The 23,566-nt window shown below is 49.5% G+C and overlaps 1 protein-coding gene across 2 annotated transcripts in view; it reads right to left on the reverse strand.

Moving 5' to 3' along the window:
• Nucleotides 1–3,638: 3,638 nt before the first annotated feature.
• LOC140410278 (NACHT, LRR and PYD domains-containing protein 3-like) overlaps nt 3,639–23,566 on the reverse strand; it is a 169,051-nt gene continuing 149,123 nt past the window's right edge. For both annotated transcript variants that reach the window (XM_072498239.1, XM_072498240.1), the window contains 2 exons: nt 7,705–7,872; nt 3,639–6,636 (listed from right to left, as the gene is read on the reverse strand). In XM_072498239.1, the coding sequence (XP_072354340.1) occupies nt 6,546–6,636; nt 7,705–7,872 (259 nt within the window). In that variant the 3' untranslated portion in view covers nt 3,639–6,545. The remainder of the gene's footprint in view (nt 6,637–7,704; nt 7,873–23,566) is intronic.

Here is a 23,566-nt window from a genome sequence, read left to right on the forward strand (position 1 = left end):
CATCCCTCCACTCGGTGTGCAACATATATCAACAGGTCATCAGGATATAACGACACCCGGTGTTCCCCCCTCCCCCCCCCCGTACTAATCCCCTCCAGTTCCTCGACTCCCTCAGTGCCATGGCGAGCGGCTCAATTGCCAGTGCAAACAACAAGGGGGATAAGGGACACCCCTGTCTCGCCCTGCAGTACAACCTAAAGTACTCCGACCTCCGTCAGTTCGTAGCCACACTCGCCACTGGGGGCCTATAAAACAGCCGGGCCCATCTTATGAACACTTCCCGAACCCAAACCGCCCAAGCACTTCCCAGAGATACTCCCACTCCACCCGATCTAAGGCCTTCTCCGCGTCCATAGCTGCCACTACCTCCGCTTCCCCCTCCACCGAGGGCATCATGATCACATTTAAGAGCCTCCGCGCATTCGTGTTCAACTGCCTGCCCCTCACAAACCCCATCTGGTCCTCATGGATCACCCCCGGGACACAGTCCTCAATCCTCGTAGCCAGCACCTTCGCCAACAACTTAGCGTCTACATTGAGGAGTAAAATCGGCCTATACGATCCACATTGCAATGGATCCTTATCCCGCTTTAAAATCAACGATATCAGCGCCCGGGACATTGTCAGGGGCAGGGTCCCCTCCTCCCTCGCCTCATTAAAAGTTCTCACCAGCAACGGGCCCAGCAGGTCCACATACTTTCTGTAAAATTCAACAGGGAACCCGTCCGGCCCCAGTGCCTTCCCCGCCTGCCTGCTCCCCAATCCTTTAACCAGCTCCTCCAGCCCAATCAGCACCCCCAAACCAGCCACCTGCTCCTCCCCCAACTTCAGGAACCTCAATTGGTCCACGAATTGCCGCATCCAGCACCCCCCCCCCCCCCCCACCCGCCGGGGCTCAGACCTATCCAGATCCCCATAGAAGTCCCTAAATCCCTCGTTTATTCTCACCGCAATCCGCGTCTTAGACCATAAGACATAGGAGCGGAAGTAAGGCCATGCGGCCCATCGAGTCCACTCCACCATTCAATCATGGCTGATTTCAACTCCATTTACCCCTCTATCTCTCTCACCAATCTCCCTCGCTGCCTCCCTCTTACGAAGCTCGCCTTCTCCCCATACTCATATTCCACCCCCTGCATTTTCATCCACTGCGCCTCTGCTTTTCCCGTGGTCAATAGATTAAATTCCATTTGGAGGTTTCGTCGCTCCCTAAGCAGCCCCTCCTCGGGGGCCTCTGCATCGCTCCTGTCCACCCTTAATATCTCCCCCATCAATCTCTCCCTCTCCCTCGACTCTCTCTTCTCGCTTTGGGCCCTAATGGAAATTAGCTCTCCCCTAACCACCGCCTTCAGAGCCTCCCAGACTACCCCCAACTGCACCTCCCCATTGTTGTTGGCGTCCATGTATCTTTGAATACACCCCCGGAACCGCCCGCACACCTCCTCATTTGCCAACAGTCCCATATTGAGGTGCCACAACAGGCGCTGGTCCCTCTCTTCCCCCAACTCCAGCTCCACCCAATGTGGGGCGTGATCCAAGATGGCTATAGCCGAATATTCCGTTACCTCCACTTTCGGGATTAGTGCCCGACTCATGAGAAAGAAATCTATCCGGGAATAGGCTTTATGGACGTGGGATAAAAAAGAACATTCTCTGGCCACCGGCCTGGCAACCTCCACGGATCCACTCCCCCCCACCTGGTCCATAAACCCCCGAAGCACCTTGGCCGCAGCCGGCCTCTTACCCGTCCTGGACCTGGAACGGTCCAGTGCTGGGTCCAGCACCGTGTTGAAGTCCCCCCCCCCCCCCCCCCCCCATGATCAAGCTCCCTGCCTCCAGATCCAGGATCCGACCCAACATACATTTCATAAATCCGGCATCATTCCAATTCGGGGCATATACGTTCACCAGTATCACCCGCGTCTCCTGCAACCAACCACTCACCATCACGTATCGACCTCCATTATCCACAACAATATTCATCGCCTCAAACGACACCCGCTTCCCCACCAGTATCGCAACCCCTCTGTACTTCGCATCCAGCCCCGAGTGAAAGGCCTGCCCTACCCATCCCTTTCTCAGCCTGACCTGATCTGCCATCTTCAAGGGTGTCTCCTGGAGCATGACCACGTCTGCCTTCAGTCCCTTTAAGCGGAACACCCGGGCCCTCTTGACCGGCCCATTCAGGCCCCCTCACATTCCATGTTATCAGCCGGATCAGGGGGCTATTTGCCCCCCCCGCCTACTAGCCATCCCCTTTTTTAGGCGAGCCACGTGCCCGCGCCTCCCGTCCCCCAGGTGGAGGACCCCCGCCCCGACTCCCTCTTCTACCTCCAGCTCCCCTCTGGCCAATACAGCAGCAACCCAGTTCACCCCCCACTCCCAGCCAGATCACCATCCAGCCATTTCGCTCCCCCCATTACACTCCCGTAAGTCAGCTGACTCCAGCCACTCCCGCCATTCCAACGTCCCCCCAGTGTGGGAATCCCCCCACCTCCCCCTGTCGATCAATGTGCGCTCTCCTCCAGCACCGCCCTTCCCCCCAGGCCCCGCCCCTCCCTTCCTTAGCGTGGGAAAAAGCCCGCGCTTCCCATCCGAGCCGGCCCCGCCACCTATGGCGCAGCTCGTTTTTCTGCGACCTCGCCCCAGCTCCCCAACCCCGGGCTTCCAACCCCCCTTTATCAGCGGGGACCTGCTCCTACAGTACCGGCAGCCACACTCTCACAGCCCCCACAGCATATCCACTCACCCCTTCCCATTTCCTCTCTTCCCAACCTGAAACCAGAAGAACACTCCCAAAATACAGTAAACACCCCCCCCCCCCCCCCCCCCCCCGCAACAAACCCTCTGGTCGAGTCCACCTTTTCAGCCTGAATAAAGGTCCACGCCTCATCTGGCGTCTCAAAATAATGGTGACGGTCCTGAAACATGACCCACAATCGCGTTGGCTGCAGCATTCCAAACTTTATCCCATTCCGATCGAGACCCGCTTTGGCCCAATTAAAACCAGCCCTCTTCTTGTCTAGGCGATGGCAAGGAGGTGAAAGGTGGGCATCAGCAGCCCATACAGGAAACCCCTCCATATAACGTGAAAGATGGCATTTCCGCGAGGCAGCTGGGGTTGTGGAGTTCCGGCTCCCGTACGAGGTTTCGGGGTTTGGGGCTAATTTGGAATTCCATCTGAGTGCGGCTCCAGTTCCTATTGAATCGGAGTTAACTTCCCCAAACTCTAGGGGGCTGGGAGGTATGGAACCCAACCATGCCCTACAAAGAAAGCATGAAGGGGGGGGGGTGGAGATAGGAAAAGACAAAAAGGTGGGGGGGGGGGGGGGGTCCAAGGGCAACAGCCAGACCCAAACAAAAAACAATGGGGAATGAAAAAGAGGAAACCACAACCACCACTGTAAATAATGGAAGAGAAAGAGCAAAATGTATAGTTGAATCCAAACGATGTGTAAATATTTCTCTTTCCTCTCTCTTACTGTTCCTTATTTACCCTTTTTTGTAGACCACAAAAAACTCAATAAAAACATTTTTTTCAAACTTCACCAACCCTTAATTCAAATTCCCACAATTTCCTATGTGAAAGAATTAACCCCTTCTTGTCAAATCTTCAAAGAACAAGTCAGACAAAAAAATCATCCAGTCAATGTTTAATTGATTCAGTAACATAATCTTTCTTTGAATAATATTTCTTTGAAAAAGTTGCAGACACGGATACCCAGCAACATTAATAACATAATTAATAGGTAAATAGCACAATGAATAAGAGATTGTCAGCTCATTCTATCACCACCAGGAAACATTCACTCGATCACTGATTATCAAATTATAGTTCAGTTCAATTTAGTATCAAAGATTACTGCAGATTGAGATTTACTTAGTATCACCTATTCAGGAATCTAATTAATCCATTCAGTATTCTGTCTATCCAATGCAGTTGCTTAAAGGATAGGTTTTGTCCTGTTATTTTGCCCGAAACGGGGGATAGTAAATAGGCCGTGCTTTTTGCACTCGGCCCAATTCTCTTTTCCATTGTCTGTTGTTTTCACCGATGAGGTGCTCATCGATGGCGCCCTCTGTCTATTCAAGGGGATACAACAGATCCCAACCGCTTTACTCCAAGAAGATATGGGGAGCTCCCCAGTGTCTGCATGAACATTTATCCCTCAATTTGCTGCTATTCGAAATCGGCAACCTCACAAAAACCTTTCAAGTCCCATGTCAAGTGTTTAAAGCATCAGTTTTACAGCTGATTGACAAGTTTCTTTTCCATACATTTCCCAGCTGTGGGTATCATTGGTAAAGTCACTATAATTGTCGACTCAAATTGCTCTGAGATATTGCTGTTGTGCAGTTCTTGAATCATTGATCGAACTGTTCGATAAAACTAAGCAGAATACTAGGATACTTCAAAGGAATCACATTGGAGGGCGCCTGGAGCCAGATACAGAACAGATCAGATTAATGATCACTGACAATTTATTTTTAAAATCCAGTTTCTATTAAACCGAATTAAAATTCTCAAACTGCCATTTGAACTCCTGTTCTCTGGATTATCAACATAACCTCTGGATTTAGTGCAGCAACATAACCAATACACTTCCCTCCCACAGTCCAAAGATGTTCAGGTTAAGAGGATTGGCCATGCTAAATTGCCCTTTGTGTCCAAAAAGGTTAAGTGGGGGTTACTGGGTTACGGGTATAGGGTAGATACGTGGGCTTGAATGGGGTGCTCTTTGTGGAAGCCGGTGCAGACTCGATGGGCTGAATGGCCTCCTTCTGCACTGTAAATTCTATGACCCTATAACTGAAATCCATTCCATTAAATGGCCATTTATCTCATTGCAATTTGTGCGTTGTGTTAATTGAGTCTCAGTCACAACATCGCAAACATATATGAAAACTGTCATGAAATGTGTTGTTTTCTTCATGTTACTTGATAGTTTCACTATATCTGTATTAATTCCTCATTACAGTATGGTGATTAATTTGACATTGGAGTTGTAATTTTTACATTAAATATAGTCTTATCCCTCTGCCCTTGATCTGTCAGTCTGTGGCCCCAGTCAATATCTAAAAAGAGGCATCTTTCTTGTGTGAACTTGTTGTTCCAATCAGGTCATTGCCGATTACAAATTATTGGTTCTCATTCCTTGATTTTGGAAGTCTGATGAATACAGTGAAACTTCACCATTTATTATATCAGAGTGAGAAGAGAATAACAAATCGCATAAGATAGGGAATGTAAAATAAAGCAGGAAATAATGTAATGTGCAGCAGGTCCACCAGTATCTGGAAAAGAGCATCATTACAACAGAGTTATATCATAAAGTACCTGACCCAGAACATCAAACTATTTTCTCTCTGATTAAATGCTAAAGATCGTGCTTTGTGTTTAGTCCATGCATTAGGCCCACAGAGGTTCAGACTGTGGATCCTGACATGGATGCTGTCCATTTAGTGAAGTATAGTTAACAAAGGGTAACTCAACATCCGGTTGAGTCAGGCTTGGGGTAGGGGGGGCTAATCACACCTCAGAGGGGAGGGGTATGGAGTGTGGAGAAGGGTCGTCCAGGATGTGAGGGGGGAGTGGGGTGTTGAACAGTCCCATGACTGGTTTGGGGAAGTCCTGTTAGGGGGGAGGGTGGGTGAGGGGAGTGTAGAGATCAACAGGGCTGAAAGGTGGTCAGTGGAAGGGTGTGGGGGGGGAGGAGTCCTGTGGGGTAGGAGGAGAAAGTTGTGAGTATCCCATGTTGGGGAGAGAAGGTCAATTCAAGAGTTACAAAACAGCAAGAAGTAGTTTGAATTCTTCAAAATGTTTCTGGGTAACTATCGATGTAACGCAGTCGGAACCATCAAACATCTGTGATTTAAGTCACATTTTCAGATAGTTCCCAATGTAGGGAAATTGCCCATCAGAAATCTGAACTTTGCAGGCAATTGTCATGCCATCCTTACCTGAAACCTGGGTGGAAGACACTGTTCTGTTTCCTTACTTCAGGAAGACGGAAAACCATTAATACTTACAGTATGATTCCCCAGTTACGCAATCTGTTGGAACCTCCCAAACAGAATATTTTTCCTGCATCACTCCATGCAGTGGGTGTTTGTCCCTATTGGACGATGGAATCTATCCCAGTTGAACAGACCCTGTCCCCATTCTGAACCCCACAGGTTAACTTCCCAGCAGGGAATTAGTCATTGATACTGAGCAGCAACCCTGGGTACTTTACCCTCAAACCCAGGAATACTGTGTAATTGTCAATGCCCCACTGAAGCCTAGACTGATCCCCACCCTGGGTCCTTCCTCTTTGTACATTTCCCCAGTGACCCATTGGGGAACATTCAGCCCCGGATCTCCTGCAGATGCAGCACTGTGGGGCCCGGTGGCGGAGTCTCGTGACCCTGTTGCTGGGTCTCTGATGTCACAATGGGAGATGACACTCACTCAGCTCGAGGTAGAAACTGGGAAACGGCCAATAGGATTTCAACCTGGAGCCCGGCCGGTTAAAGGGGAGGGACAGGAAATCATACAGAAATCTTCAGATAATGAGAGCATTCAGTCCAGGTCTGGATCCCTGCAGCGACTTCAGCTGATTTTTTCCATGTGAACTGAACTGATTATCCTCCAGCCTGAAACGAGTTAAAGATTGAACAGGAAATAAGCAAATTGAACACCAGTATAAATAACAGGAAAGTGGAGTTTATCAGACAAATCTCTTGGTCGCTGGATTACCGGAAACCAGACAAACGACTGACAATGCGCTTCAGGATGTCGGACACATGGACCTACGTGGAAATTGCCCCAGGGTTCAAACTTCCATTGGGAAATTCCCCTGCTGCCAGTGACCCTATGTTAATGTCTCTGGCTCCGAATTAGATTTGGAAACTTGGAAACGATCCGCAGGGCTCCCCGAGATAATTGCCCAGGAAATGTTAGACAAAGTGAAACCTTCTAATACCTGGGTAACTCCACAACAGAGTCCCTCAATCACCTCCACTGATCACATACCGTCCCTCCATCTGACCCCCCTCCCAATTCATCTCAACTACCCCACAACCACTCCACCAACTTGACTACCTCCTGAACCCCTCCAACATACTCTTTGACCAAATCTGACCAAACCCTGACCTGACAATGTTGCTGACCGAACCCCATAACCCCGACTTAACCCCATTACCCACTAAGTTCGATGACCCAACTACCCTCCCCAACCCGACGAGACACCTCCCCAATTAACTTTCCAGATCCCGATCAGACCTGAATGGCACCCCAACCTCTTGGCTATCCCCCAACTCCCTTCCTGATCCCTTAATGAACTACATGACCCAGCTATTACTTCCTTGACACTCCCAATTAACCATTTATTCACACACTTCACTCACCTACCTACCCAACCATCTACACATTTACTAATATTAATAAAAATTCCAGACCTTTAACCTCATCAGAGACACCTTGTGCTGTAAATTGGGTGTGTTCCCTATCATCCTCGACTCTACTCTGCTCTGATGGAGCTCCTTAGGGTCACTGTGCTGAAGATTCCGCACAAATATGCAGCACTTTCAGGTTAGGAGAATCTGTGCACACAGCTGCTATTCACTTATAATTGCTGCTGCTTGGAAGATTCAGGCCAATTTATATTTCAAAATCCCCTTCGTATTTTAATTCTTACACCAGAAATTAACACAAACACTCACTTTATCCCCGCCAGACTCCTGCAGGTCATTATGAAGTGGCGGAGAGCAGGGACAGATTGGTCTGTGAAGGCATTTGCCTGTAGGTTCAGATCCGTCAGTGACTGGTTTGTACTGAGAGCATAGTCGATATCCTCAGCACAAGTATCTGTGAGAGCGTTATTATACAGACTGGGGATGAGAGAGAAAAAAAACAGCAGAGTAAATCCCAGTATTTTAAAGAATTTCATCAACAGCGATAATAATGTACAGTAAGAGACATTCAGAATGCACAATTCAGGACTGGTGTTGTGATGGGGGTGAAGATATTGGCTGTGATTTTGACATAAGCTATGAAGTCCTGACATCAGGTGTGCATGTGGGTGGTGTGAGCAGCATCGGCAGAGCTCTGAACATAATATTGTCAGAGTCAAACATTTAATCGTCTGGCAGGCTGGGGGAGCCATGCACTAGGATGCCATGTGCAGGGGAAGTCCCAGCTTCCCAGTTAAGACAATGCTGTCACCATCAATTTTAAAGGCAGTCAGCAGCACTTTCAAACACTCTGGAGGGACAAGCAAGGGAGCTCTGCTTACTGAATGTAGAGCTAAAATGGGCAAAAGGCAGACCAAACACTGTTCCTAGTCACTGATGCCTCCCATGCTGCTCAGGCGCAGTGGGATGTTCTGTTTCCTCAGGAGGGGAGGCGATATCCTATCAAACCAAAAAAGTGTGGATGGAAATTGTTGAGGAGGTGAGCATGTGTGGGACTGTGTTTATGGTGCTACAAAAGAATCAATGCCCTTATGACAAGCTGAGTGCAGCACACAATATTCAACTTACAGCCTTCCATCTCTGTGGAGGCATGATGGACAGTCAGGCTTGCAGCAGCATAGGGTAGTGCCTGTCTTTGATGTGTGTGTAACCATGAAAATTTGGGTGCTTGTGGAAAAGAGCAAACAATGTCAGGGAACGAGTCAATGTGGATTGTGGCATTGGATCTTTCCATCCTTACACCAATGGAAGATGAAGTGCTGGAGCAGGGTGGACTGAAGGCAGAGCGAATGGTTTGTGGAGCTGGGAAAGTGAATGGCCTAATGACTGGCCACAGGAGAACCTCTGGTGACCACAAAACTTTGAACGGGATTATCTGCGCCACCCATGGCGTTTATCGTGGCAGTGGAGGAGGCTTAATGTTGGGTGGTGGCGGGATCTTCTGGTCCCGCTATGGTCAATGGGAGTTTGCATTGAATGCAACCCCATCGTTGGGAAACCTGCAGTGGGGGTTCACCAGCAGTGGGACTAGAAGATCCAACCACTGGAGCGGCTGGAAAATTCCAGCCATCGTGCTTTTGTATCCATCACTGGTCACACAGAACAGTCTGAAGGATATAGATTGAGTTGGAATAAGAACAGAATAACTAGGAGCAGGAGTAGGCCATTCAGGCCCTCGAGCCTGCTCGATAAGATTTGATAAGATCCTGGTTGACCTGATTGTGCCCTGAACTACACTTACCTGTCGCCTCCCCAGAACCCTTGATTCCTGGTTAATCACAAATCTATCTTAACTCGGCCTTGAATATATTCATTGATTCTGCCTTCACCAGTCTCTCGGGAACAGAATTCCACAGAGTATCGACCCCCTCATCTTAGTCCCCTGATTGTGGACAGACAACACACATGAGCTTACACACCCATTCTTCTGGACTTCAGATAACAAAAGCTCAGTCTATTTGATCTTTCTCCACAGGACAATCCCTCTATCTCAAAGATTAATGTGAACCTTTCCTTAGTTAACCATGAATGGTTCATTCTTCCCAGAGAATTTTATTTTTCATTGGAATATATCTTTGTTGAGACTTATGAAATGCCTCCTTAAATGTCTGCCACTGTTTCTCTAGTGAACAAACGTTTGTGCTATTTACCAGGTACACTTTAGCCAACTCTGTCCTCATACCCTTTTAATTGCCTTTATTTAAGTTTAAAACACGAGACTTCAACCAAGGCATCTCACCCTTAATACTGAAGGAAAACTTCTAACATTTACAATCACTGCTGCCTGGAGGCACCTTTGAAATGATGTCTTTAACTAATCTTGACTCATTGCACATTACAAGGTTTAAAATAACCTGTTCCATGGTTGGCACTTGGACATACGACTCTAAGAAACTGTCTTATATACACTCTAACCGAACAGGGTCGGACCCAGTCAGCTGAGTGGTCGATGGACCAGTCGGTGAGCTTCTTAAATGAGAAATTTACCCAACAACGGAAGGAGAGTGCAGAGGACCTGGCCCAGGCGGTGGACTTGATCAAGGCAGTGGTTGACCGTGTGGGGACGAAATTGGCGGCTTAGGGTCAGGCGATCCAGAGGTTGGAGGAGCAGGTGGGGGAGCAGGAGGAACAGTCCACCTCAATGGCAGCAGAGATTGGGATGCTGTGTGACCAGCAGAAGAGGCTGCTGGAGAAGGTAGAAGACCTGGAAAATTGCTCTCGGAGACAGAACATTCGGATTGTGGGTATGCCGGAGGGAATCGAAGGATCGGACGCTGGTGCGTATGTGGGGAAGATGTTGGAGAAGCTGTTTGGGGAAGGTGTGTTTGATCGACCGTTAGAGGCAGATCGGGCCCACAGGGCACTGATGCGCAAACTCCAAGGGGGGGCGAGCTGCCTAGGACGATCGTGGTACGATTACATCGGTTCCTGGTGTAGCCATCTGGGTTGGCCACTTCCAACTAGGTACAGAGCAACTCGCAAAGACTGATGGGTAAAATGGACAAGCCACGAATCAGGCAGGCTCAGAGCCTGAAATGCATATTTGTCAGCAAAGTCCAGACGGCATCAAAACTCCGTCCCATTAGCCTGTTAATCAGGCCGATTAGCAGGTGATGACTCACCTCCCCCCAAAACAAAGGACTGGTACTCCAGCAACTTAGGACAGTCCCAGACATTTCGGCGCCACTCCCTGTCCAAGGGAAATGCAAACAACAGGGTCAATGACCGCTTGGACACGTCCAGCCATCCAGATCCCTGCCCACTTATTGGCTAACAAATTGAACAGAGTGATCAGGGATCACCCAATTAGTAAGGCCCAAATCGAAGAACCGCCCAAAAGAGCGCGAAAGACTCCCGAGTGTAAAAAGAAGAGTTCGCTATATGTTCGCTCTCATTTGGCCTTGGTACATCAGTCACGGCTATCGCCAACTGCAGCAACACCAGAAGCAAGTTCGAGTTCAACGCCCACTACCAGACGGATGAGCCCAGCTGAGCAGCAGTTACCACTTCGAACCCAAGAGATCCAGAATTGAACAGCAGCCACTATTTCCTGACCGAAGCTGGGTGCCCGAAGTTAAGTACAGGTTGTAGATTAAGTTGATAGATTAAGTAATAGGCATAGTTGACTAGCAGTGTTTATGTTGCATGACTAATTGTATGTAAATAAAGTACTCTTGACCTTGAACTAACTAACTGGTGTTTGGCTCTTTGGTCGATAGTCGGTTGAAACTTGTGGTGGTATCATTCGATACCTGGCGACTCTAAGAATTCGGACATAGACAATAAAGAAAGAAGGATTGCCCTAATTGGAACAGAGCCACAGAAAAGACCAAGTAGTAGAGAAAACGCACAACAGTTATTGGCGACTCTGGCGGGATTTGACCCAGAAGTGACCGTGTCACTCCGAGCGAACCCAGCAAAGCATTTGAATTAGAATCCAAATTGGCAAAGTAAAAGAAACCACAAGCGAAACCAGTATTGATCAAACCTCCAGAATTCGGAAATGTGTAATTTGCATGCGTACTAACAAAGGGATACAAGGTAAACTCGATAGATTTTGTTGCGTGAAACTTTCGGGAGTTGCGTAAACTGGAAAATAGCTTAAGCCGTACCCGTGTTTGCACCACCGCTTTATTCCCCCTTGTTCCAAATTTCCAGTAAGAGACAAAAGTATTTGTAGGGATGGCCATGAAGGCAATGCCTTATGCATCCACAAGAGCCCGAGGTCGCAGCGACCAATAGATCAAAACAGTGTCCCGTATGGGAAGAAGAGATCAGGAAGTACATAAAGGGGAAAGGATGGTCATTCTGGTCTGAACTTTGCGCGAATGAAGAGACAGGTCCTGGCAGCATAGGACAGACTTGGTGGGACAGCCTGACCGAGATCCATAAAAAGAGTTTGACTAAGCTTCGTAAGCCGATGGCAATCGTGTCCTGTCTGGCACAATTGCGAGGCACAGAAGAGGTCGTGAAGACGCTCCGCAAGCAGCTAGATGAGAAGGAGAAAAGTATAGAGGGAGATTTAAGTGAATGCGAGAGATTAAATGTACAGCTCCGGGAGCAGTTAGCAGCGAAGGACAAGGAAATGGATGATGTCAAGAGGGCACATCAATCCCGTCTCGCCCAATATTAAGGGTGGACAGGAGCTATGCAGAGGCCCCCGAGAAGGGACTATTTAGGGAGCGACGGAACCTCCAGACGGAATTCAACTTGCTGACTACTGGGAAAACAGAGGCGCAGTGGAGGAAAGCGCAGGGGGCAGCATATGAGTATGGGGAGAAGGCAAGTCGGATGCTGGCACATCAACTTCGGAAGAGGGAGGCAGCGAGGGAGATTGGTGGAGTTAGGGATAAAGGGGGGGAACACGGTGTGGAGTGCGGTGGGAATAAACGAGGCATTCGGGACTGCAATGAGGAGCTGTATAGGTCTGAGCCCCTGACAGGGGAGGGGGGGGATGTGCCAATTACTAGATCGGCTGAGGTTCCTGAGGGTGGAGGAGGAGCAGGTGGTTGGGCTGGGGACACCGATTGGGCTGGAGGAGCTGGTTATGGGACTAGGGAGCATGCAGGCAGGGAAGGCCCCGGGGCCGGATGGGTTCCTGGTAGAATTTAATAGGAAGTACGTGGACCTGCTGAGCACGTTGCTAATGAGGACTTTTAATGAGGCGAGGGAGGGGGGGACCTTGCCCCCGATAATGTCCAGGGCGCTGATCTCTTTGATCTTGAAGCAGGAAAAGGACCCTTTACAGTGTGGATCGTACAGGCCGATCTCGCTCCTCAATGTCGACGCGAAGTTGCTGGCGAAGGTTCTGGCCACGAGAATTGAGGACTGTGTCCCGGGGGTGATTCATGAGGACCAGACGGGATTTGTGAAGGGTAAGCAGAACACCAATGTGCGGAGGCTCCTTAATGTAATTATGATGCCTTCGGTGGAGGGGGAAGCGGAGGTAGTGGCGGCTATGGACGCGGAGAAGGCCTTCGATAGGGTGGAGTGGGAGTATCTTTGGGAGGTGTTGCGGAGGTTTGGGTTTGGGGATGGGTTCATCAGTTGGGTTAGGCTACTATATAAAGCCCCGGTGGCGAGTGTGGCTACGAACTGGCGGAGGTCGGAGTGCTTTCGGCTGTACTGGGGGACGAGGCAGGGGTATCCACTGTCCCCTTTTTTGTTTGCACTGGCAATAGAGCCGCTGGCCATGGCATTGAGAGAGTCCAGGAACTGGAGGGTATTGGTTCGGGGGGAGAGGAACACCGGGTGTCGTTGTATGTCGATGACCTGTTATTGTATGTTGCGGACCCAGTGGAGGGGATGGCGGAGGTCATGCGGATCCTTAGGGAGTTTGGGGACTTTTCGGGGTATAAACTTAACGTGAGCTCTTTGTGGTGCACCCAGGAGACCAGGGAAGGGGGGTAGACAAGCTTCCGCTGAAGAGGGCGGAAAGGAGCTTTCGGTACCTGGGGATTCAGGTAGCTAGGAGTTGGGGGGCTCTGCACAAGCTCAACTTGACGCGGTTGATGGAGCAGATGGAGGAGGATTTTAAAAGATGGGATATGTTCCCACTCTCACTGGCGGGTAGGGTGCAGTCGGTCAAAATGACGGTCCTTCCGAGGTTTCTCTTTGTATTTCAGTGCCTTCCCATTCTGATCCCCAAGGCCTTTTTTAAACGGGTAAGCAGGAGCATCATGGGATTCGTGTGGGCGAATAAGACCCCGAGGGTAAAAAGGGTTTTCCTGAAGTGTAGCAGGGACAGAGGAGGGCTGGCATTGCTGAATCTATGTGGCTACTACTGGGAAGCCAATGTGGCGATGATCCGTAAGTGGGTGATGGAAGGGGAGGGGGTGGCGTGGAAGAGGCTAGAGATGGCGTCCTGTGTGGGCGCGAGTCTGAGGGCGCTGGTGACGGTACCGTTGCCACTCCTGCCGACAAGGTACACCATGGGTCCGGTGGTGGCGGCGACTCTGAAGATTTGGGGGCAGTGGAGGCATCATAGGGGTGAGCTGGGGGCCTCGGTTTGGTCCCCGATTCAAGAGAACCATCCGTTCGTCCCGGGAAGGATGGATGGGGGGTTTCTGAGCTGGCATCGGCGGGGATTAAAATAATTGGGGACCTGTTCATTGATGGGACGTTTGCGGGCCTAGGGGCGCTGGTGGAGAAATTTGGGCAACCCCCGGGAAACCCTTTTAGGTATATGCAGGTGAGGGCGTTTGTGAAACGGCAGGTGAGAGAATTCCCGCTGCTTCCAGCACGCAGGATTCAGGACAGGGTGATCTCGGGGATATGGGTTGGAGAAGGCAAGGTATCGGCGATTTACCAGGAGCTGCAAGAAGAGGAGGAGACCTCGGTGGAGGAGCTAAAGGGCAAATGGGAAGAGGAGCTCGGGGAGGAGATAGATGAGGGTCTGTGGGCTGATGCCCTGAGTAGGGTTAATTCTTCCTCCTCTTGCGCAAGGCTCAGCCTGATACAGTTTAAAGTTGTTCACAGAGCGCATATGACAGGGGCGAGGTTGAGTAGGTTCTTTGGGGTGGAGGACAGATGTGTTAGGTGCTCGGGAGCCCAGCAAATGACGCCCATATGTTCTGGACGTGCCTGGAGCTGGATGGGTTTTGGAGGGGCTTTACGAGGACTATGTCCAAGGTGGTGAACGCCCGGGTCAAGCCGAGCTGGGGGGTAGCATTTATTTGGGGTATCGGACGAGCGGGAGTGCAGGAGGCGAAAACGCCGGTATTTTGGACTTTGCGTCCCTGGTAGCCCGGCGGAGGATTTTGCTACTGTGGAAGGATGCGAAGCTCCCTAGCGTGGAAGGCTGGATTAATGACATGGCAGGGTTCATCAAGCTGGAGAGGATAGAGTTTGCCTTGCGAGGGTCTGTGCTAGGGTTCTTCAGGCGGTGGCAACCGTTCCTAGATTTTCTCACGGAGCGTGAGGAGGAGGTCAGCAGCAGCAACAACCCAGGGAGGGGGGGGGGTTCTTCTGGGGTGGTGTTTCGGTTAGGGTAGGGTGTTCCCTATTTGTGTTTTTATTGTTATATGGGGGGTTATTGTAGTTTTTGGAAACTCTATGTATGATTCTTGCGGGTGGTGTTCTTATGTTCTGGTTTCTTTTTTCTGTAGAGGGGAGGGGTTTATTGAAAATCTGTTGAAAATTTAAATAACACTATTTTCAAAAAATTAAAAATCCTGTCTCGCCCACCTTAGCAGCTTCCAAATCCAATGTGATAAAGCCTACCAGGACACACAGCGTGCTGTACTGGTAAGAGAAGAGACAGAGAATCAGGTACAGCAGCTAAAGAAACAATGTGAGGACCTAAAAGCAGCCCTCCGAGCACTCCACAGTTCCACCACGGAACAGAGGCAGAGTTCGGTGGACCATGCCAAATGCAGGCAGCAAATTGCAAGGTCGCAATCCCTGCTAGGAGTTCAAAATGGGTTTAGAGACACCTTTGGCCCACAGCTAGACCAGGAAGACGGCGTCGATTGGCAGGAACTCAGCAAAACGGCCCAACGGTAAGCGAGACCGAGAATCAAAGTAGAGCCCCCCAGGCCCCAAAGAGAAAAGCACCCACACCACCGACTGCACAGGCAGCACCCAACCCAATGAACCCCATCACCACAGCGCAGGGTGACCACGGAAGACCAACCCGATTTTGTGTACACCACCCCATTATCGATCACGAGACGCCCGTGAGAAGATAGATACTTTCCACCCCACGTCGGACCCACGTCACTTTTTCGAGTGAGCAAAACAACAAACCCTTATGCATGGTTTAGAGGAGCTGGAGCTCATAGTTATGTGCTTAGACCCCTCAGTTAGTTCAGCCCTTCCCGACCCACAAAATGTAGGAGGAGGTAGCCTCCAAGAAATGAAAACGGCCATTTTAGAGCCATAGGGTAGAACAGAGGAGATCCGGTTGACGGACTCAACCGGTGCAGGCAGAAAAACGGAGAGCATCCAACAGCGTTTGCTGGACACCTTAGGATCCATTTCACTGCGGTATTCAGTGAGTTAGCCCGTGCCCATCTATCAGCAGACAATACGGCCAAATGGACCAGTACGTTAGTGTCCCACGCCACAGAGACAGGACAGAAGGCTTGCGCCAATTATGACTCCTCAGACCCAGCACACAATGAAGTGTGGGTTCTGAAACGATTGTCCAGAGCTTGGGAACAGTCGATGCAGAAAAAGACAGAACATGAGAGAGTAGATGCCACAATGAACCCAGTAACGGCACACCAGGACCCCGCATGGGTAAATGAAGGCAGAGGTACAGCGCAGCACCCAAAAACACAGGAATGCTATAATTGCGGACACAAAGGACATTATGCTTGAGAATGCAATGACCCCCCGAAGCAGAAAAGGAATCGGCACCCAAACCCCCCCCCCCGCAGAAACAATACCTGACCCAGTCACAGCGTTAGCGCTCAACCAGATAATTCGGCCAGGTGTGGCACTGATTGACGGTGTTCAGACTCCCCAACTTGGGTGTGCGATACCCTTTGGGATAAGTCTGGAAGACCTTTAGTCACAGGCACAGTCGTCCGGGGACACCCCGTAGAGTTCCTTTGGGACACAGGAGGGTCCCGAACCACGTTAAACTCCTCCATCATGTTCCAGAAAGAGATTTGGCCCACTACGGATACCATTACCCTTAGTAGCTTTACAGGTCACCTCCAGCAGGGACACATCACAGCCCCTGTGGACGTACAGCTCGGTAATATTGGGACAAAACATTCGGTTGTTTCAGTCGACTTGCCCCAGGCAGCAGAACACAATCTAGGTATCGATTTCATGAGTACACACGACCTCTCATTCAACCCAGTTAACTGATGCATTTGGAAAATGACTAGAGCAGCACGAGCCCCCGCCACGCTCAAAGTAGGAGATTATGCCCATAGAATCAGCTCAGTAGGAGAGTACTGGTTTGATCCACAAACCAGTACCACAGACAAAGCAGTTAGAGAGGTCTTTAAAAGACATAAGACAGCATTTGCCGAGCACAAGCACGACTGCGGTAAAATCCCAGGTGTTGTAAACATTACAGGTCCCGATCCCAAGCCCCAGAAACAGTACGGCTTTCCCCAGCAAGCCGAGGGAGAGATAGCCAAAGAAATGCAAAGCTTATTGAAACAAGGTGTGATTCGACCCATTGCATCGACAAATAATGCCCCGATTTGGCCAGTAAGGAAACTCGATGGATCATGGCGACTGACCATCGACTACAGAGAATTGAACAAAGTGATTCCCCTAGCAGCCCCCACCGTTGCCACAAGTCCCGAAACCATGTTGTGACAGGGACTCCAGTCGAAATCTTTTTCGGTATTAGACATCTGTAATGGCTTTTGGTCCATTCCACTGGACAAAGCATGCCAGTATAAATTTGCGTTCACCTTCCAGGGACAGCAGTACACGTGGACGTGCCTTCCACAAGGCTTCCACAACTCCCCCTCCATTTTTCACAGACAATTGGCAAACGGATTATCTAAATTTTCCCACCCTGAATGCCTTGTTCAGTATGTGGACGACTTGCTCCTGCAGACTTGCTTCTTTCTGAATTATTGGAACTCCTTACAACGATTGGATGCAAAATTAATCCCAAGAAAGCCCAAATTCTTGAGGGAAAGGTCACTTATTTAGGTACAGTCATCACGCATGGGAAGCGTGAAATAGAACTCAAAACGGATTGATTCCATCGTAATTTTCCCTTGCCCCAAAATGTTACAGCCCTCCGGTCATTTTTAGGACTGTTTGGTTACTGTCGGAACCATATCGATGGATTCTCCACAAAGGCATCCCCACTCTCCCATTTACTAAAGAAACAGGGAGCATGGAAATGGCTTCCACAGCACACAGATGCCGTGGATGCATTGAAATGCGCCCTGAGCACAGCCCCCGCTTTGCAAGCCGCCGATCCCACTCCCCGGTACGCAATAGAGGTAGCGACCACAGATCGCACCCTTTCGGTCGTACTCCTGCAGGAAAGGCACGATCATCTGGGACCCGTGGCCTATGCCTCACGAGTCTTAGATCCGGTCAACAAGGATTTTCAGCCTGCGAGAGGAACCTATTAGCAGTTTTCTGGGCGGTACATTACTTCTTGTACATAACCGGACTCAACCCAGTCACCATTTTGACCGAGCACACCCCGACACAGCTTTTATTGGACGGCAGACTAAAAGATGGCACAGTAAGCCAAATTCGAGCAGTGCAATGGACCCTACTCCTACAGGGACGCAACATCACAGTAAAACGGACCAAAACGCATATGTTTCTGGCCGATAACTTGCATTATTCACATGAGTGCGAGATCATAGCCCCAAAACACACCACAGGACCCTTTGTTCCAAAGTCGGTACCAAGAAAGACAGGTATCGGACCCCAGCCCACAGACAAAGCCCTGAGAATTTATGTAGACGGATCCTCCACAGTCCTTGAGGGGGAAAAAGGATAACAGGCTGTGCCATTTATGTAGAGGACGCGCAGGGACGCGCTTTAAAAGAGATAGCTTTAAAGTTGCCTGGACACTTAGGTTCGCAGGCAGCTGAGTTAGCGGCTGTTGCTTACATCGTCCAGCACCGATTCATTCCCGACCCCTGCAGACATATATTCGGACAGTTTGTACGTCTGCAACAGCCTAACGGAATTCCTACTCCTGTGGGAATCAAGAGGATTTATTTCCGTGGACGGAAAACCTCGATCCTCAGCCCCACTACTAAAACATATCCTTCAGACAGCTAAAGGCAGAGAATATGGCATCATCAAAGTAAGAAGTCACCATCGCTCCTCCCCACCCGGTAATGTGAAAGCCGACACCCTAGCAAAGGCAGGCTCACGACATGGCCGCTTTTGGAACACCCCCCCCCCCCCCCCCGAGAGTGCCCCAGGACATGCAGTTCAGGTCTCACAGACCAACATCAAAGACCTAGCCCAGGCACAAAAAGAAGACGGAGCATTCAAGCAGATTTTAAAAGGAAACTCCCCAGCCCCTTATGAAAAATTTAGAAATTCTTTGACGGTCCATGAGGGAATCGTTTTAAAAGATGGAGCTTATGTAGTCCCCACCCAGGACAGGAACAAAATAATTTGCAAGTTCCATGACGGACATGGACATCAAGGGATTGAATCTACCCTTGACCACCTCCGACCCCTCTGCTGGTGGCCCAAGTTGAAAACCGACGTGTCTACTACGTCGAAAACTGTTTAATTTGTGCTCAAAACAACCCCGATAGGTATGCAAGAAAAGCCCAGCTCCTACACACGCGCCTGTAAATGGCCCGTGGACAAACCTCCAGTTGGATTATATTGGCCCCCTCCCCCCTGCAGAAATGGTTACAAGTATGTGTTAGTCGTGATAGACACATTTACGAAATGGGTCGAAGCGTTCCCATTGAGAACAAAAACAGCCAAGGCTACCGCAAAGGTCTTAAAAGAACAGATTTTTACAAGATGGGGACTCCCCCGTAGTATTGAATCGGACCAAGAGTCCCACATTACGGGAAGGGTCATGAAAAATGTAATGACCATATTTGGAATTAAACAAAAGTTCCACATTGCCTATCACCCGTAGTCCAGCGGCATTGTGGAGCGCATGAATCGAACGCTAAAAGCGATACTTAGGAAAATGGTGCAGCAGCACCAAACAACATGGGACACAGGGCTCCCATTCGCACTGATGTTTATCAGGAACACAGTGTCGAGCTCTACAGGATGTAACCCCCATACCCTCATGACCGGACGACCCATGGAGGGTACCGAATACTTATTCGGACTTGATTTGGCCAGCCCCGCAGTCACCGCCCTGACCCATGAGAAAGCAGTCCAGCACATGGTAGAGAATATTAAAACAGCACAGCTCGCTGCAGCTGTTCGACTAGGCGCTAAACAAAAGGAGAGTAAGGCCTGCTTTGATAAAACAGTACACCCGACGGAATATACAGTCAGACAGCAAGTAATGATCACCTTGTACAACCCTAGTTCGTTCCTCCCCCCTAAATTTGCAGGACCCTATTCAATTTCAGACAAGGCAAGCCCCTCGGTTTATAAAATCACGTTTCCAAAAGGAAAATCAGGATGGTTCCATGTAAATCAGCTTAAGGTTTATGGAACGCAGTGCAGCCACTCGCACCACCTCTCATTGGCGATAGCAGACACTGAGGACTGCTCACTGACAACCCGAGTTCCCCTTCCCCAGCAGCAGCACATCCACAAACAAGACCTTGACCACGCCCCCAGAATCAAATTTCACCCTGACGCTTGATTCGGCTGCCTGCGACAACGACAGCACTACCGAAGCCCCTGAGAGACCCGAACAATGATTCCTCGAACCAGGCCCCAGTCACTACAGGCCCAAACACCGCGACGACAATACGCTCAGCCTCTTTGAAACAATTTATCTGCCCAATCCAGAACCTGACCCGCCACCCGAAGATAGCGACACCCCCCTTGCAACCTCCCTATGGACCATGAAGCACTGGCACCGTGACAATTCCTGTCGCTTGACAAGAAATGACGAAATGGACCCCACATCGGCTCAAGCCGCGTTAGCACGCAAACTCCATAAAAGAGTTTGGCACCCGGGAGATGGTGACAGCTACTAGTCTCACTCCCACCCCTTTGCAAATCTTTTCGAAATGGAACCTTGAGGTGTCCAGATGATGAGAGTCAGGAACCGATGGAGATTTACTGTGTCCTGTACCCTGATGGAGCCTGCCCGCTTTCCTTTCTTTAATTTGTTTATTTTAATGTTGAATGTTTGTTCTTTGTGCAACTATTTGTGTCGACCTCACTGAAATTCTTGACAGTTTATTCTTTCGGCCTCACACCAAAGTTCTTGATGCAGCCATAATTACTTGTCTGACGCCACATGGCAGTTAGTAAAACAAGTTTGTCTGGAATCCATGTCGTTACAAATTCATACCGCTCTTGGAAGGTCACTCAGGCAGTGGAGTAACAGCACTGATCCCCGCCCTGCCTGGGGACTCCCTATTCATTTGGTCAGCCAAGCTCAGGTAATGGATCAACGGTACTACCCGGGGATCCCACCCATTCTTGCCCTGCCACGGATCATACGCACCACCCCATTCGACTACTTAAAGAATGGTCTTTGCCACTACTTTTACCCTTCCCGGCAACCCTTCGGTTGCTATTCCCCCAACATACTATTTACATGAAAGAAACACTTGGTTGGAAACACAAGTTTGCAGAGGACGGAGAAATTGTCCACCCACTCAGCTCATCGACCACAGGCTGCGAGAATGTTCGTGCTGTGACACAGAAATTGTTTTTGGAATGTCTTGTCTCCGCAAATGGTTGGGTTTTTTTTACATGAGGGAGTCACATATGGTGACGATTATAGTGGGAAAATTGATGTTAAGGAGACATAGACGGACATACGAGATGTAAAACAACACGATGATAACAGACACTATGCTTGTTCCCTTAGAGAGATACGAAGACACTCGACGGTGAAGGAAAACCAAAACAAGATGAAGTCGACCCTGATGATCGGCACCATGATCATCGCTGGAACAGTCCAGTTACGCACGTTACCCACTTCTACCCCCTCACCACACAGGCCCCGAACACGACCACCCAACACGACACCCCGAACCCGGACACTGCACCGCACACACACCCAGCCACCGATACCAGCACATGGTGTGAGAACCTCCTCAAGTGGTATTCACTGTCCTACACAGTGGAAGCCTTACTAGTAATAACCATATTGTACAGTGTCATTCAGACAATTAGATTGCAGAAATCAAGACGGAGAGCCTCCCGCCCCCAGTGTATACATTTAGAGCCCCTTTCCTCTGACTCCAGCAAACCCCACACTCTTTCTGAACCTTTTCTTGAAAAATTCCGCGGTTGTTGTTTTTGTTAATAAAGTTTACTTTCTGTGTATGAATGTCAGTGATAGGAAGAAATGCGATGCTGCTATCGGATTTTTTTTTGTATTGTAACAGAGCAGCATGAGTGTAGTCTAGTTAGAGGCAGTTAGAGGTTCCCCTTTTAAAGAATGTTAAATGGCCCCCTAGAAATTCTTAGACATGTGTTGTTTAGGGAAATTAGTTGAATGTTTTTGGACCCATAGGACAGAGTAGAGTCGAACCAGTCCTTGGTTAAGGGTACCCGGCATCCCAAGAGAACAAAGAAGACCCAGTATTGTGATCCTTCACGCTTCGCGTTGAGGATCAAGAGGACGGAATGTAGCCATCTGGGATGGCCGCTTCCAACTAGGTACAGAGCAACTCGCAAAGACTGATGGGTAAAATGGACAAGCCAAGAATCAGGCAGGCTCAGAGCCTGAAATGCATATTTGTCAGCAAAGTCCAGACGGCATTGAAACTCCGTCCCATTAGCATGTTAATCAGGCCGATTAGGATTTGATGGCCCATCTCCCCCAAAACAAAGGACTGGTACTCCAGCAAACGGGGCAGCCCCAGACATTTCTGCGCCACTCCCCGTCCAAGGGAAACAAACAACGGGGTCAATGACCGCTTGGGTCACGCCCAGCCATCCAGATCCCCGCCCACTTATTGGCTAAGGAATCGAACAGAGAGATCAGGGATCACCCAATTAGTAAGGCCCAAATCAAAGGACCGCCCAAAAGAGAGCGAAAGACCCCCCCCCCCCCCCCCCCCCCCGAGTATAAAAAGAGTTCGCCATATGTTCGCTCTCTTTTGGCCTTGGTACCCTGGTCACGGCCATCGCCTACTGCAGCAACACCAGAAGCAAGTTCGAGTTCAACGCCCACTACCAGACGGATGAGCCCAGCTGAGCAGCAGTTATCACTTCGAACCCAAGAGATCCAGAATTGAACAGCGGCCACTGTTTCCTGACCTAAGCCTGGTGCCCGAAGTTAAGTACAGGTTGTATTAGTAATAGGCGTAGTTGACTAGTGTTCATGTTGCATGACTAATTGAATATAAATAAAGTACCCTTGACCTTGAACTAACTAACTGGTGTTTGGCTCTTTGATCGATAGCCGGTTGAAACTTGTGGTGGTATCATTCGATACCTGGCGACTCTAAGCATTCGAACATAGACAATATAGAAAAAAGTATTGCCCTAATTGGAACAGAGCCACAGAAAAGACCAAGTAGAAGAGAAAACGCACAACACTGGACAGGGAACGCATTATGAGGTGGGTCAGGCAGACAAGGCGATGTACATGGGAGGATGTTGAGATCCGGGTGTACCAAGACCTGAGGGCAGAGCTCGCAAAAAGGAGGGCGAGCTTTAACAAGGTCAAGTTGGCCCTCTACAAAAAGGGCATAAAGTTTGGACTACTGTACCCAACTTGGCTATGGGTAACCTATGGAAGCCGGGAGTGGTACTTTGGCTTGGCAGAGGAGGTAGCGGACTTCATGAAGGAGAATAGACTGTCAGGAGAAAGAGGATCTTGAACTTTGACTGAGGAGAATCAAATTATGATTTGTAAAACTTTGGATCCGTGTTGTTTGGACTTATTTCGGGGGTTTTGCTTGTTTCTTTCTGGGGGTTTTCGGTTCAGTTTGGGGTTAGGCTGGTATATAGTAATTTGTAAAGGAAAGAGGGGTGGGACTTTGTGCTCGGACCTTGGGAGGGATTGTTTGTTTGTTTTTGCTTCTTGCCTTTG

This window comes from Scyliorhinus torazame, chromosome 4 (assembly GCF_047496885.1).
Source record: "Scyliorhinus torazame isolate Kashiwa2021f chromosome 4, sScyTor2.1, whole genome shotgun sequence".
Classification (NCBI taxonomy): domain Eukaryota; kingdom Metazoa; phylum Chordata; class Chondrichthyes; order Carcharhiniformes; family Scyliorhinidae; genus Scyliorhinus; species Scyliorhinus torazame.